Source organism: Scomber japonicus, chromosome 14, assembly GCF_027409825.1.
Source record: "Scomber japonicus isolate fScoJap1 chromosome 14, fScoJap1.pri, whole genome shotgun sequence".
Lineage (NCBI taxonomy): Eukaryota > Metazoa > Chordata > Actinopteri > Scombriformes > Scombridae > Scomber > Scomber japonicus.
Window position 1 is genome coordinate 19,941,556 of NC_070591.1, and position 17,205 is coordinate 19,958,760.

Consider the following 17,205-nt stretch of genomic DNA (forward strand, 5'->3'; position numbering starts at 1 on the left):
TTTTGAGGAAAAATATAATGTGTGCATCCAAAAAGGGGAATTGAGGTGCAGAGAAAGAGAAAGACAAATAGGAACAATAAAGGTAAAGGAGTTTGTACAGTGACAAATCAGCTCCAAATTGTTTATTCACAGGCTGAATACTGAGGGATTGATTTGTAGTGGAAGCATTTGACAGTATTTACTAAAAAAAATCTCACAGCTGATATTTTTTAGATTCAGCAACCAGATTATATGAATATTCACCTCCTTCTTCGAGTGAGAATTGAAGGCTTCAGGGAAACAGGCTGCTTTGATTGATCTCCTGTGACCTAAACAGTTGAGGGGTTTCCATTGCCAGACGTGCCACTGCTGCCAATGTCAACTGCATGGTGTAATAAAATCCCTTGTTAAGCCAGGGCAACATTTACCAGAGAAAGAACCATTCTTCTGAACCCAGATGTTAACAATAGAGGGGCTTAATGAAGTCCTCGCATTCAACCATCTCACCACGCTAAACTGCACTGTGATGAGAGACCTCTACCTCTCTCTCAGGGGATGGAGGCGACTCATATGATCAGCCCTTTGTAGCAGACTTCAAGGTTGATGTCTATCAGTTGCCACCCCCTAAAATTTAAAATGCCTGTTTTTTTTTTTTGGTGTATTGCCTCTAACCACTTATTCATGGTCCTCCAAGGCACAGAAAAACAAGCTGCAGTGATTGTACTTTGAAGTATATAACTTTAAAATCAAAATTTCACACTTAAAATGATACATTTTATTTTAGCTTTGTACATATAAAACCAAATGTGTGCTGATTCTTATTTGTGCCAATATGAATAAAGTCATAATAAATGATTTCATGGTTTTAGAGGTTTGTTTGGTTTTAAATTATTTTCAGATGTACTGTAAATCTGGGTTTAAAGCAGAGACAGGAAGTAAGGATATCATAGCAGCACTAAATTAGTGCAAATTATTGCTGTCATAATTCTGCTACCCAAGCAAAGCACATATGTTTGTTTTATGTAAAACCTGTTAAATAAATATGTTATGAAACAAAATATATTGTAACACATCTTTATAATATCATAAAGTATGGTTGAGAAATCTGTTTTCATCAACACTAAAACACATGTAATCCATCATTTGTGTCTGTTGTCAGGAAAATGTTTCTGACTTTAGAAGGAAAAGTTTCTTTGACTCTGTTGATGATAACTGGATCAATCACTTAACCCTAACTGGCCTTTTAATATCACTATTTTCAAGGAAACTGCAGCCGCAGTTTATCTTGACAAATACCAGCTGCAGAGGGTCACTTAAAAGAAATGGCCTTCAGGGGCCTTCCTGCTTTTGGAAATCAATGTAATGCAGGTGAGAACAAACTTTAAAGTTTAAGTACGGTATGAAAATAAGAGGTTTTGACATATAATAAAACCAAAAACATGTTATTTTAAAGATATTAGATAAATGTTAAGAATCAGGCATGGTCAGTAATATAATAGGGGTATGTAAACAAGTATAATTAACTTTTCATGTAGAACATACAGTACATTTATATGGTATAAATATTCTTAGAATAGCACAAATTCTTTAAATAAAAGCTGCAATCATTAGGTCTTACTTTTCCTAAATCCTCTTTAATACTGGAGATAAAGCAATTTTGATTAAATTATGCAAATGTGTGTTATTTAAGTAGATACAGGATGGAAGATTATCTGTGTCAGAGTTTGGCATTTTGTACAATCAAATGTTAGAGTTTTGTATGATTACAGCATTAACAATCTAGCCTGAAGGTTTCAGACCTCTAAATTGATGCACACGTTTAGATTTCCATAGCAAAGAGAGGAGTAATGAAGTCAAACAAAATGGCCGTTCCATTGAATCATCAGTCAAAGAAACAACTGAACAAACTGTACAAACTTAAGACATTTACTACTAGATTAAACTCTACTGCAAAGGGACAATACTTTTTTAGATTAGGCAAACAGATATGCCTTGACAGGAAAAGGGATGTCTCTGTGCTAGTTTGTAAGCTGTCTCCTGAGAACAATATGTTTTACACATGAGGATTTTGGAGACCATGAATGGCTCTAAATATTAAATAAAAATCAAACAGTGCAAATGTCTCAACGTGTTTTTGAACTGGAAAAAGTCACAAAAAGAAAGGGACTTCTCTTTTTTTGTAGAGAAAGAAAGAAACAGATGTGAAAAACAGCACTTTATAGAGTACAGGTTTCGGCATGACATGAAGGAAGTTTTAAGCTCTCAGATATATACTGAAAACAAAGTGGAAGAAAGAAAAACAGGAACCAGATTAAATCAATTTTCATCCTCCATCCGTCTTCAATTTCTACGTCATGGATTTAACTGAACTGTAACAACATGAGAGTCCTGGTGCTGAGCGAGTAGCACATTATGATCACACTGGAAGCAATAATCATGACTTTCATACTTAAGGAAAAGGGAAGGAACTTGAATGATGCATAAGAGATGCTGCACAAAAACAGTGAACATTGATTTAGAATAAATATACCATTCATGTCAGGAAGAGCATCACCATCACATTGCATATCCATTATATTCGACTATATACCAAAAGAAAAAAAATGACCACAAACACTTTTATGACTAAAATGTAAAGCCTTCATAAAAATAGCAGCCTACCTTACAGTTCTTTCAGGAAGGCTGGCTGCTCTGAGCCAACTTTCCACAGCTCCCCTTAGAGACAGCATGTGTGTTACAGATTATCCTCACAGTAATCACACTGAAGAGCGCCCCATGGCTTTTAGTCACAAAAGCCACTGACCTGTGTTGGGTTTGTGTCCACACATGATCATATACAGGACTGCTGAGTGTTGATTTATAAAACACAATTTCTCCTTCTCCGCACATGCAGCATAAGGTGTGCACAGTGTTTGTTCAGGATTGAGAACAGCACCGTATTTGATAGGAAGAGTGATCAAAAACATGTAAATGATCTCCTGTTAGTGAATTGGCTGCAGCATAACAATACAATAGATACTGACATGCTAAAAATTTCAATCAATCTTAAATTGTTTTTAAAAAGGCACTATTCAACACATGTTTTGTACGGATACATTTCAGGCAGATGTTTCTAAGCAGCCAGCTATGTCCTTAATTATATCCATATCCTCGGTGAGAGAAATTGAATTTCACAGTAAAATTTACAACAGTCAAAATACACTTGAATTGGGTTAAATGGTTTCTGTTGACATCTCTGTTTCCTTTCTAAATAGGCATAATAGCACCTTTAGTTCATTATATTTTATGGTGGTGTGAGAAGATGACAGGACAGACAAACAAACCTGGCAACACATTTTGATGATGAAACTATCAGGGTTCAGTATTATTTTTTATAGTATAAAACCAGTTGGGTTTTTTTTTTACACTTTTTTTAATACATATTTTCAATAAAACCCTGTTTTTCATTTAACCAAAGTGTTCTCAAATGTACAGAGCTGTTTTAACACAAGCTACTGTGCATGAAATTTGCTTAAATAAAACAGTATAAAATTGGCAAACTTGTTATTCAAATCAGGAAGCGTCTACTCAAAACAAATAAGAAAGAATCTGGGCTATGGAAACATTTCAGTTGGTACCAAAAAATAGTGTTCTACAGGACACACAAAGGAATAAACAAACCCAACAAAGGAGATGAGAAATCAAAATGATGATGGTAAAATACTAACAACAATATTAATAATAATAAAGTAATAATGAAATAATGAAATAAATAATCGAGAACGTAGAAAACACTAAGACAATACTTGACTGAAGATAACAGCATGATACTACACCAAAGTATGAAAGTAGATAACACACAACCTCCTGCTATATAGGACAGTGTGTGTGTGTATCCTTCAGTCACCTTTCACCTGATCTTAGTTTGGTGTACTGTGCAAATAAGAAAAAAAAAAGAAAAAGACCGCTGAAAAAACAACCTTCAGATAAGCCAGAATAATGGTTTACATATGCGTTCTTAATCATAAGCAATTTATGAGTACTTTTTGTGTGACATTTACCCAGCTTCAGACCCTGGGAATCAACGAATGATTGGTTTTAATATTTAAACTCTTGAACTTCATAAGAAGTTTTCAAATACCCATCCAAGAGCTATTGAATCAAGACGTTCTTGAAAAAAAAAATAGTGAAAGATGTGCTATTGTCTTTTCTGTAATCAAATGCAGAGTGGTTGCTATGATACACTTGTACTTGCTGTTCTGCAAATTACCTCCAATCTACAGTATAAACACAACTAGATACCTTTAATTGTCTTGGCTATTACTGTGATGATGATTAACTCAGAGCATGTCAATACCTTGAATTTAAAAACTTGGACAAAAAGGCTTTTTTGAGAGTGTTTTCATTTGAGAGTCAACAGACCAGCAGGTTTTCATAGAAGAGATTTAACTTTACAGAGAGAATTTTGTTTTTTCTTTCTTTCTTGAATTGTTTCTTTCTTTCTTTAGTTTTATAATTGTGCCCAGATAAGCAATCCTGCTGTACCCTGTTTTGGCAGCATATTAAACGTGAGTTTGAAAGCTAGGCGATATAGTAAATCAGAATGATTAATTCAGGATAGAGACATCCTTGGCCTAAGAAACAGGTTAATATCCTGCACATCTGCTCTGCTTTGCATTTTCCTTTTAAACCTCTTTTTTATTTTATGTGTTCTTTGACATAAATTGTACAATGGATGGGCAACAGGAGGACATAAGTAACCTCTTTAACTAGAGAATAACAACATGGGACCGGGACAAAAAGAAGAGAACAGACGTTGTTAGCATATCGCATCAGAAGCTTTTATTGCTACTGAGACAAAACCACAAAAGAATGTTCAAATGTTTTTCGGGATTCAAACGGAAAATATGTTTCACGAATGCTGGACACAATAATAAAAAAATGGAATGGAAAGCCCGATCAGAATAAAAACAACCGTGTGTACATTTATTTTATAGAGTTGTGCAAAGTAAACAGATTCAAGTTCATGTTTCTACTATATTTATTAAATGTGCTTAAAACAAGAGTGCTCAGACAGTTTCATGCACAGGTGCCGCCTTTAATAGTAATGGGAAGTGACAGTTGAGCTCACAAACAGTCTGTTGTAACTCTGAGAACTCGTAACCCTCTTTTCTCGGGAAGCTAATGTGCATATGTGAATAACAAGCAAACATAACTGTGTTTCTGCGTTGCCCTCTGCGAGGACACATTCCTCACTGGTCCTGCTGCAGCCTTGTCATACCAAACAACATGTAAAAATGTGACCCATATGGTCTCCCTTTTCAAGAGGGACTGATTGAGCTGTATGGAAGTCATAGCCCACCCACAGAACACAAATAAGGAGAACCATATGTGTGGAGATGAATTAGGTAAACTGCACAACATTTTTATTAGATACAATTTCACTTGCCTTGTGGATGGACTGCAAGGTGACACTTTGAAAATAAACTTTGAGCCACAGAAAGAAAAAGACCTCTGGTTAACAGAGCGTAAATCGATAAAACCAGGAATTACTTAACCATATGAACGAAAACATTATGCTTTCCAGTTTTATTGGGTTGACCAAAATATGATAAAAATAAGCATCAAGTTCGGCACTGGCTGCATTAGAGGCACCAGTACCAGTAATAATCAAAGGGAAGCCTACCTGGCTTATTAAACTCCACTAAGAACTTAAACAAATGTTTAGTTTCACAGTTTGTGGATGTGTTTGTGTTAAATCCAACATTTTCTTTCATGCATAACAGACCACATTTGATTTAAATTTCAGCACACAAATGTTCTCATTCAGAGCACTTGTTTACAAAATGGATAACTACTCAAAATACTTTAAATACACCATTTAACGATACACCAAATCCTGGAAACAAACAAGTTAATACCCTTAAATAAATCATTAAAGTAACAATGTCCAACAAGGTTGTAGAGTTTTTAAGAGGTTTAGGAGCGATTGAAATATATACATAGAAAAGTACATGGTCTGTTAATAATATGAAGTGAGGTTATTATTCTTGGTTGCCCATACAAAATAAGGAAAATATACTTTTTCCTTTCCATATATATTTTCACATACTTAGAAACTGTTTCTAATTATCTTAGTTTATTTGTAGTTTGTAGACTTGAATATGGGTGGCGAAGTCTGAGCTTTAATCAATAATAGGCAACAAAAGATGCATTCACACACAGCAGTGTGCAGCTTCTGTAATTGAATCAGTAATATTCGTATTGTTAGAGTCCGTCTCTCTCCAGATCAATGAGTTGTTACATCAGCCTTATATTTTTTGTTTTGCAACATTTGTCAATAAAGCATTTCCTGCTGGTGATGGTTTAGATTAGATAAATAATGACCAGAATCATAAAGCATTTTCAATTTTTGACAGACTGCCAGTCCCAGCCCGCTAAGAGCTTCAGGATGATCTCTCTCAACTAAATATATCACATTTGCTGAACAAAAGAGCATATTCTTAGTGGCCTCTCATGTGGACATGTCTGTTTTCTCAATCAGGCTAAGGGAATAAACATGTTTGTGGTAGAAGAAAACTTAATATCAGCACCTGGAAACCCATCTTGACATTATGTAACTGTGTTTATGTAAACCCAACAGTATGTTGTGACGTATCCTATAAACCTTACAGCATGATGCATGATTAATTAAAACAAAAAAACCCTCATGAAAAGTAAACTGCAGTGGGTTGTGACCTTTTTCCAGCATGTTTCAGAAGTGGCAACTGGAAGTGACCACTGATCTGATAAATGTCAAGGCACCTCTGACTCACTGCAGGCTGCTTTTGACCGCGGGGGTCTCAGAGGAAAAGGGGCCACTATATTAATCTGCTCTGAGTATGGCAATTGTTACCTTTTCCTTTCATGTGGTCAGGAGGTTGCTGTCGAGAGGGCTGCGTAGTTTTGGAGAACTTAAATAGGAGCTCATTCATAGCAGCTCCTGCGTTACAGAAAAAGGAAGAAATGTAGCTGAATTGGAAAGAATCCATGATATTAAACAGTAGATGGGATTGTGAAGTGCTAGGAGTAATCATGCCAGGCAACAGGCCGCAGGAATGCAAATCACCCCTCAAGCCAAGAGTTAAGTTAGCAGGTGGCCTCTTCTATTCACTGAATGTCAACACTCCTTTTAGATGGAGCCCACATAACATCTGGGCAGGCCAGCCACTGCTTTTAATTAAGTGAAATACAGTCACTCAATGTTCTGCCATGTCAGAGAAAAAAATGTTATAAAAGTGGGAGAGTGGGAGGAGAAAAAGTGCAACAGTACATATCCTGTGTTCAGTGAAGGTCAACACAGTTGTGTAAATAAATATTAATCCTTAACCTAATCCCTACATTTCCAAGACCATTGAAAATCCCTGCGTAACCAAAGTACTCCTCTGGAAATAGTTCCCTTGCACTTTTCTGGAAGTTCTGCTTATCATGAGGGGAATGCAACAACAGCTCGATTTAGTTTACGGTCTCCACTTTCTTTCCAAAGGTGAATTCTGAGCTCGGAGCAGATGACAGCTTCCAAAATATGATTTTACAAAAATTCAAAAAGTGAGCAAAGGTTCGCCATACAGTACATATCACATAAATCAATGTGATGTATGTTATTGTTCCCACATAATCTGTAAGGGATTACTTTTAAAAAAATGATATACCTTTTTTCTACTGGCAGCCTCATGATAATCACCCTTTTGGGTTGACTTTGGAGGTCACAGCACTGCTTTACTGCATGCATTGTACCACTAGCACTACCACTCCCTAAGACCATGTCAACAGGCTCCATGGGTGGACCCCTAGTTTATATCATACTTGTCAAACATTTATAAATCTGAGACGGTAGTCCAGCAACAGTGTGTAAAACATCCGTAGTTCTCCAAAAACAAATACAAAAGGACAACTTGAATTTGAAAGGTTTGAGGACTTGCAGCTGTGGGAGGGGGAAAAACCTCCCAAGGTTAAATGCATTTCTGCATATAGTTTAGGGTGATGAATGGAGCAAGAAAAACTGTAAGGTCAAGTAAAGGCGAAGCAAAAGATAAGAGTTTTCAAGTGGTACATTTATTAAAATACACAACACTCTACATTAAGATATACTTTCCCCAAACGTAAACTAGAACTAGTGTGGAGAGAGATGTTTGCAGCAACAAGAAAGTCCACATAGGAATGAGAAAGAGTGTTTATGGGAGAGATTTGCATAAACATTGTGTAAAAATGACATAATTTGCAAAGCATTCATATGTGAACACTCAACGTTGAAAGAGCTTAATTCCACACTGACATAATCCCCTAACTAAACTAAAAAAGCTGTCATGGAAAAGGTGAAACAGTATAAGAGCTGAAAGATGGTGACAGCTTGAAAATAGCTTTGTGCAGTTTGGTTTATATTAAACAACACTCACATTGTTTTCCTCCCAGTGATCCAACTTGATTTAGAATATTTCCTGTTAAAAGTTGTGATGCTAGTCTTAATGGCATCACTTTGACATCTACATTTCTCTTTTTCTATGAATAAGTGAAACTGGAATATACTTCTTCCAGTACATCAGTCATTTATAATTGTTGGTCCATGACAAAGAAATAATCACAAAATTAGCACTGAGGAGAAAAATACACTGAGTTCCCAATATAATGCAACACAGTTCAGTAAACATTTATAGCACATTTTATAGTGTATTGGAAAGCGAAAAACAAGCAGAGGGGGAAGCAATCTTATGTATCATGATGACTCCAGTGAATAGTTTACTCATAAAAGTTATACAGACGTAACTAAGAGGGAGTATATGCCAACGGACACAAACGTTAAGTAATAACTGACATAAAGTAAAACCAACATTCTTCCTAATCATTTAAATATCACAATATTCAGTGCTATTAAAAAACAAAAGAAAATAAATTAGGTAATAAAGCTTTATATACATAATACTGTACATCACATCACACCTGCAGCAGATGTGTTTTCCAGCGATTCCTTTCCCAGATAGCATAAATTAAAGTTAGCCCCGCTACTAATGGCAGCCACAAGACCGAACTACCATATTTCTATATTTCTTAAGGATGACGTTTGAGCTGTCATCGAAGTAAAGTACTGATATTGCGTTCAGCTTGGTTGGGGCACAGCATGGCTTTGGCACATTTTCAGGAAACATTAAATGGACCTATAAATGAGAGCATAAAGTTGGTTTAAAAGAGGCGCAAAAGTCTAGTTTTAAATGAATTATAACCACTCTGAACATTATGGTAGCTTATAACACCATTTTATTGCAGTACACAGCGAGTACTTACCAGAGTTTGCACAATTGCATGATTTGTTGCGTTCATGTGCGCATTGAGTGGAAACGAGCATTCACCGTCACAGTAAAAAGCAGCATAGCCCTCAGGTGCAATGATCCAATCCTTGACCAAAAGAGGACAATTTATTGCCTTTATTTATAATGCGTGGTGATGAGTTTTCTAAGTGTCACAGACCAGTCTCATTAAACATATATCATTCATTGTGCTTTTTCTATCAATGCTTTGTTCAGTAGATAGGACATCATTTTTGTCTTACCTGCCAACCCAAATCTCGAAAGCTGACATAAAGTTCATGCTTCTTACAGGCTTGCTTCTGTTCACTTGTGTTATAATCTGAAAAGTAAAAGTGAAAGTAGAACATAATTGTTGTTCATATCAGACTGTTTGCTTACTGCTGAAAGCTAATAAAGAAATTGAGAACATTTGCAGTACATACATGCAGTATGTTTTTTTGTTCATTTTTAATGCTGTTTGTGTAAATACTGTTGATAAACACAATATTTAACTATAAATCAAAAATGTCTTCTATAAATTCTATGAATCTAATATTAAAAAACATGAATGGTAAAAACAAAAAAGATGTAAAGATGTTGAGTTATAGTTGCAGTGGTAGTAAGTTTCCCACATTGGGGTGAGCCACTTTGAGGACCACGCATCTTTATTACAGGCAAATTAACCTGATCATCAAAAATCATCAATTATTCCTTGAAATAATTCATGATTATGATTAACACATTACTGAATATGACAGACCCACTGATCCATTGTATCTCACAGTCACTATCCTTCAATCACTGCTAATATATTTGCAGGAAGGTTTTTCCCAAATAATACAGTTGACATGCAGATCAGAACTGAATGATGAAACAGCTCTTTGTTTTCAAGTTACAAACTTAACAAAATCTAGTTGTTGTTTTTTTTAAAATATCCACTTTTTTGTAGTTGACCACACACACAAACAATGGCCAGTTTGTTAGAGGGACAAAAAGATCTGAAATGTTTTGCTACATCTTAAGAGTACACTCACCTCCACTTTTTGGTGTGCGAGATGTTTCTTGTTGATTAGCAGATTTATTGCGATTGTGGTTCTTTTTTTTCCCACCAGCAGCCCTGACAGAGCGAAGCAACACCCCACTGGCCTTGAAGAAAGCAACCAGGAACGGCTGCTTGGACTGGGGCCCATTCCTCCCAACGATTCCAGCAGATTTTAAGTTGATACTTCGTCCTTCAAGAAAAAGTCAATAAAGAAGACAGGAATAGATAATTTAGTGTGAAGTGTGAAGGTTGGCATCTTTACAAATACAAAGACTAGTTCAAGCCATTCATCTTTTGTGTGGCTTATTACAGTCTACGGATTGTCAGATATACAAGTCATGTCTGTTCTGAGCCCCTAAAAAAATCAGGAGAAGTTACAACCAAAAAGCAAATGCCCAGTTATTAGGAAGAAAAACTGAGCTTTACTTGCCATCTATAGTCTCCACACAGAGCTGAAGCCCCAAGTTCTGCTGTGGGTTCATCACCCAGTGGTTACTGGTGGCCGTGATGTCGAACACTAGCCAACCACCATCAGACGCCTGGACCTTTTTGGAGTCGAGCAAGAATGTCTCTGCATCTCTAAAGGTGAGAGCAGACATTGAAACAAACACCTGCATTAAATAAATGTGCTAAAAAGAAATGCTTTTATACAGTTTGTACAAATGCAATATACACACAAAAATACATAATTCAGTGAAAATTAATAATGTTGGTCTCTGTGGTTGAGTTGGTTTTCAATATTATTACTAAGGTTTTTTGGGCAAACAAATTACAAGCATTACAAACTCTAGAACAAATAGAAACTCTCAGTGCACCTAAATGTTGCGAAACAGGACACAGAAAAGAAACCATATGGCTCTTCGACAGCATTTCAATTTTGAATCCAAGAGGTCTTAACCATTTAGAATGGAAGAGATAAACGAGATAATGCTGATCACTAATGGACAAAGTGACTTTTATATAGTTTCTTTATCTGTGACACTTGTACTTTATCCTTTGAAAACCACACAAACCAAAAAGATCTTCAATATTAAAAACAGGTGATTTGGTGTATTAGAGTCATTTGGTCATTTTTGTATGCATTATGCTGCAAATAAAAAGAAGGCAGCAACGCTATTGTTGAGGAAGCTGCAACTCCTCATAAACTGCAGGACTTTGTGGTAAAATGTGCCAAGATTTCAGCTATTTGATGGGCAAAACAGTTCAGAAGTTATGAATCATGTATATCAGCCCTTGTATATTTTTAACATGAGTCTGACATAAGGCATCAATCTAGCCAAAGTTGAAAAAGTCCCGCTTCACAATTGCATTGGATTCTTTTCAAGGGGCAGATCGGATAAGGCAGCGCCTGTTCAGCTTTTGTGGTTACATGGTGCTGGTCAGAGAGGAACAAGATTTTCCATGTGGCCCCAATAGTGTTTATTACAGGTGTAATAAAACTTAAACATGTGGAATTCCACATGAGGTTAGTCCTTATGAGTGACATACCGCTGAACTTCCTCTTTTAAATGTACAGTATTAAACTTCTGTCCTGTGATAATACAGTTTGTGTAGGTAAGAATTCACTATTCTCACAGCCATGTCCAAGAGGAAAAATGTTTATACCACCTCTTAATCTGTGATATTTCAGGATGTACTGTTCCACAGAAAATTAGTTAAAGAAGGAAAATCCCAGGAATAGAGGTAGTTTATCTTCTATCTACAAATTATATTCATATGTTACTATTCTCCATCAGCAATTTATGTTCAATTGCAAAGTTCAGTACCAGTGCAAGACACAGTGTGATATTAATATTGTGGAGTGAGACGTAATACCAGCATCTCAAATCCAATCTCATACTAGAAAGGAGCGTTGAGACTTATTTTACAATAACTCCACTCTTTGCTGAACCTTAAAGAAGTGGTTTGAATTGACTAACCTTTTCTTTTAGTTGGTGCACACATGATTTTTTGGAATAAACAACTAAAAAACTCTTTCGTAGATACGTTCAATAATAGCATTTTGTGTGATACGTTTAAGAAAAACATAAAAGGGTGTGTATGTAGAATATGGTTTACTAATTAATAGCGCTCATATGTGAATTTATTACACCTTTTAAGTTCAGAAAAAATGGGTATGCCTTTTTTTCAAAGTGAGCTGGTCCATCGATTGTCATAAAATGACATACTACTAAGAACTGTTTGTGAAAACTAACTGAAACAAAATACTCCCTACACAAAAGTATGTGAAACCTAGCAGTCGAGCAGTCTTCCCCTTTAAGATGGCAGAGTCCATTGACTTGGACCTTTTCAAAGCCCTGGAGGGCCATATCTCCCCTTCAATCACCCACACACATTTTTGGCAAGCAAATGTGGGGCCACTTCTGAGTACACCCTTGTGTATTCAGCTATGTCATGCTTTAAACTTCCGGAATATTGTTAAGACAGGCAGGTGGTGGGCATAACAGTGACCACGGGTGCACCCAAGGGAGCCCCCTCTCCCCCTAATATGGGCCCTCATGGTTTCATCTGGGCTGCGGCCAGCTTGGCAAGCAACACAAGATGAGTGATAACTGATGGACCTTCCAAGCTTCATAAGTGGCCAACTTGCTAATGGAGTTCTCTTTATCCAAGTACTATATTTGTAAGGCAGACATGGTGCGAATGAAGGAGAACAGAGTCGGCGATAGAAGGACATTCTGCGTGAGTGGAAAGTTTCAGCAGCACAAGACAATAGCTGTTGCCTTTTTAAACTATGTAATAAGATTACTGCAGGATCAAAATACAACACATTTGTTTCGTTTTACCTTTATTATAGTGAAGTAGCAACTATTTTTATTTTATTTCCATAAATTTGCAATTGTAAACAAGGAAGGTGTTGATGATGACTCTTGACTGCATGCATGTCAAAGATCAGCATCCTAAATAAATAGCAGTAATATATATTTTACAGTTTGGATTTGGTTGATTAGGTACTTACTTGTTTTGGTATTCCTTGATGACTTGATATATGGTAACCTTCAGAGTAATATTGTCATAGCGGGCATGACTGCGATCCTTATAGATGCGAAACTCTGCTGCAGTCACTGCCTCTCCATCTGGGATCTGAGTCAGATCAAAACGGAACTCCTTGTAGTGTCTCCGCTGGTGAGAAAAATCTTTATCTTTCTCCACTGGGGAAGAAAATATTTTATGATGAATTTCATTTTTATTGGCAGCAGTTTCATTTTTACGTTCACCAATCACAAAATATGACTTCACCTCCTGAACCACTTCGTGTGTTGCTCAAAAGAGAAAACATGCCTGCATGCACGCACAGAAAAAGAGTAATTTATCACATCTTCTTTTACATTCCAGGTCCAATCCAAACATTTTGACTACCAACAAAAGCACTTTCCAGTTCATTAAATCAGTCAACTGAATACAGGTAGCAGTTCCCAGACAGGCCCTCTACTGTGTGCCTAACTGCATTCTCTGGCCATGATGAATGGGCTGTCAGTTAAGAAAAACAGGCTGATTTCAATTAAAGACACTTTCGTCTGCTCCTCAAGTGAGAGAAAAGACCAGACAGGATTCTTCAACGTCATGTGAGCGTCTACTCTGACCTCATTTCTGACCTTGTACTGACCTCCTGTAGGTTTCATATAATATGCTAAGAGTGTTTAATGGTCCTTAACCTTTAAAAATAAGTATTAGTAATATAAGGAGTAACATGAGATAATTACATGAGATTAACATTAAATTTGTTCTAAAATTAAACAAATTAGAACATAATTTTTTTCTGCATATAAATTAATAAAAGAGATTACATATATTATTGGGGATAAAATAAAGCCCCTCAAAGACCCTGACCGTATCAACAACAACTGACAAAACTTTGATGCTGCTAAAAAGTGACCGCCAACTATCTCTCACCTATACTCAGCCACAGAAAAGAGCCATGGGACTGAGGTCAATGGATTTTCTGACATCCACGGTGATATCACACAGTGCATTTTCACCGATATTTTATCAAGAGAGAGCGCCTGCAGTTACTTAGCACAAACAGGTCAGAGGTCAGGTCTGACTTTTACCCACTGAGCGTGTTCCATTATACTAGCTTCAGGCAGTAATCTGAAGCAGAGGTGCTATTGACAGGCATAGAGCATTTAACTTTTAAATGGCTAAAGATTAAATAATAATGACTTTACTTGTTGGTTAGGGTGAGCCGTGTGCATTCTTGATGTGATGTGTATTAATTGGATCATCTTCTGCCAGGAGAGTTTCCATAAATTTGTTATCAGGATTAATACAGAACTGTTGTGTTACATGTTACATGTTATATATATTTGCTCCTCTTATGCTTTCAAATATTTGGATTTTTAAAAGCTGACTTATTATGTATAGAAAGCGGCCACAGTAAGAGCATTGAGCTGCACAGAATGCCTCATAGCTGTTTTTTAAACTTTAAACAGTTGTGATCAGTAGCTGTGTTTGAGTGTACTGTAATAAAGACAGAGCCCCGTTGAACACTTCACTGACAGTCCCCAGAACGAGAGCAGAGCTTTCAAGGCTGACAGTGTACATGCCCTGGTATAGTGGTAAGTGGAAACAGATGGGCTCAAGCCAAGGTGAGGGATTATACTTCCAGGCAACTCCACACAAATTCACTTTTACATGTTTTGCTCCATAATTTAAAAAAAGGAAACTCTAACCACTACAGTACCAACATTGTGTAATGTCTTTTATGGTGGTATTTATCATTCATTTTACCATTACCATATTCCATTTTTTAAGTAACTTTCCACGTGACATGCTTAGTATTTTAAATTTTTTTGATCAATTCTACAAATAGCACAAGTATGAAGAACAGGGCTACTGCTTTCTCTTATAGTGACACAAGCTCAAGAAATATCACTCCCCCTTAAACAACAGGAAATCATTTAGACCAATTTTCTCAAGGTCAGACAGTCATCTGATAAGTTGCTCTGAACTGCTGGGTCAAGGGTCGCGGCTACTGAACAAACACAATCATTATACACATCAGCTGCTTTTTAATGGGAAGCAGCACAAATTGATGGGGTCAAAATGTTGGGCTTTATTCTGTTAAATACGAAATGTTTCACAGGAGCTGCTGAGCACTTCAGAAGGTAATGGCTGATGTCGAAAATATATGACATTAACATTTAGACAAATACATTCGTCAATAAAAAATAGTTCAACAAGAGGAAGAAATTAGCCTAGTTAAAATATAAATTTAGAAGCTCCGCACAATTTAGGGGTTTTAGGAACCTAACTAATTATTTAAAGATACACGTGTCAAATTATACAAAATTGATTAACTGCACGCGATGATTGCAACACATTTGAAGTTCACAGACAGTAGCATATATTGTGGATTTAAATAAGAATACATTTTTAAAACTTTCATACTAAAGCCTAAAAAAATGTCTCATTATATATTTATTTCTTTGCATTGTTTAGAAAATATTAGGCTTTCCATTACAGAAGTGAATCCAGGTAAAATCCTTATTCATTTCTTTCATCGTGGAGGGAAAGGAGATTTAAGGAAAACATGAGTTGAAGAGGGATTTTTAAACTTTAAAATGAAGATTTTGCAACTATATTTATGCACCTGCAGGCTAATTTCGATTAGGCATAATTAATCATTTTCGATTTATTAAAACTTGTTGATTAAATGAGCCTGCTTTAACGCCACTTACCTAAATTGACAAAACTCATGACCATGTCGGCATCATTGAGAAAGTTGGTGTCGTGCGCTGTGGTGAGAGCGGGGCTGTGGCCTAACAGAGGGGCCGCACGGTAAGGCTGAGCCATACGGGAGTACCCGGCATGCTGGGGACTGTAGTAACCTTTCCTGGAGTGCCCTTGAGCCTTGGCACTGAAGCTCTTCCCTGCGCCCCGCTGTTGCGCTCTCTCCTCCTCTTCCTCCTCCTCCTCCTCCACGGTCATGGCGTTGTACAGGTCGAGCATGAACAGCGGGGCGGAGGATGCCTGCTTCCCGGGAGAGAAGGGCCTCGGACGGTGAGGCAAGCCCAGGATGGAGAGGATCTCTCGTTGGATCTCCCTGCGTTCGTGATTGCGCAACCTCCTGTAAATAAAACTGGAGTGCACATGGTTGTCACTTAACCCGCAATGAGCGCAGGACAGAAAGCTCAAGCAGCTCCACGCAAGTCCAAGTACAGCACGGTTCAAAGGTGTAAGCGCTGTCATCTTGACAAATAGCTCACTTTGGGGTGTGAAGATGAACTACATCGCACTCTGTAGAAAAACTAAAATAATAGCCTATATATATCTGCCAATACGGATTCATAGACTCTTCATATTAGCCAGAGGCACCACAACTTTCACGGTGGTAACAGAGGAGGCTTCTTTTTTTTTTTTTTTTTTTATAAACCAGTCAGCCCTTCTACAAATGAGGTATCAACTTGCAGTAAAGTCGGCGCTCCTCTCCTGTGTGCGAGTGGTCCTGGTTTCTCCAGCAGTATTTACTCCTCCAGGGTCCATCCAAAGTCTCTGCTCCACCAAGTATTTATGGAGTTTTGACCCCTTCCCTCACCTCACTCCTCTGTGATGAAAAAAACACGTAGGTACGCCCATTAACGTCGAGGGATAACCCGGAGTTTCCAGTCAATGTAGTGTTGAACTGTGTCAAAAAAGAGCAGAGAAGAGCACTCGTCTCATGCCCGGGCGCGCATTTTTTTTTCTCCTCCTCAGAGAGCGTATTGGGGCTAGTTGCCCTCTGAGTCCATCCCACACTCAAACTTTTTTTTGTTTTTGCATCCACCTCTAGCGGCCGCAATAAAACTTCAGCCCGGTCCCATGATGAATGTGGCGGCTCAGGAGTGTAAAAGGAGACACTTGAAATCCGAGAGCCGATCTTAACGAGTGAAAGAATAATGACAG

At 37.2% G+C, this 17,205-nt stretch overlaps 1 protein-coding gene across 1 annotated transcript; it reads right to left on the reverse strand.

Moving 5' to 3' along the window:
- Positions 1 to 8,999: 8,999 nt before the first annotated feature.
- Positions 9,000 to 16,550, reverse strand: bmp5 (bone morphogenetic protein 5). Its single transcript, XM_053333206.1, has 7 exons — positions 16,002 to 16,550; positions 13,280 to 13,472; positions 10,751 to 10,899; positions 10,313 to 10,510; positions 9,542 to 9,618; positions 9,277 to 9,387; positions 9,000 to 9,149 (listed from the first exon to the last, which is right to left on the reverse strand). The coding sequence occupies exons 1-7, from the start codon at positions 16,510 to 16,512 to the stop codon at positions 9,000 to 9,002; spliced, it is 1,389 nt and encodes a 462-aa protein (XP_053189181.1). The 5' UTR covers positions 16,513 to 16,550.
- Positions 16,551 to 17,205: the final 655 nt, after the last annotated feature.

Bases quoted from the DNA above. Each gene is read 5' to 3' on its own strand.
- bmp5 (XM_053333206.1), bottom strand. From the start codon at position 16,512: ATGACAGCGCTTACACCTTTGAACCGTGCTGTACTTGGACTTGCGTGG. The intron at 13,473-16,001 runs GTAAGTGGCGTT...TTTCTTCCCCAG, and splicing joins CATGAGTTTTGTCAATTTAG to TGGAGAAAGATAAAGATTTT. The intron at 9,388-9,541 runs GTAAGACAAAAA...CTTTTGGTCAAG, and splicing joins TTCGAGATTTGGGTTGGCAG to GATTGGATCATTGCACCTGA.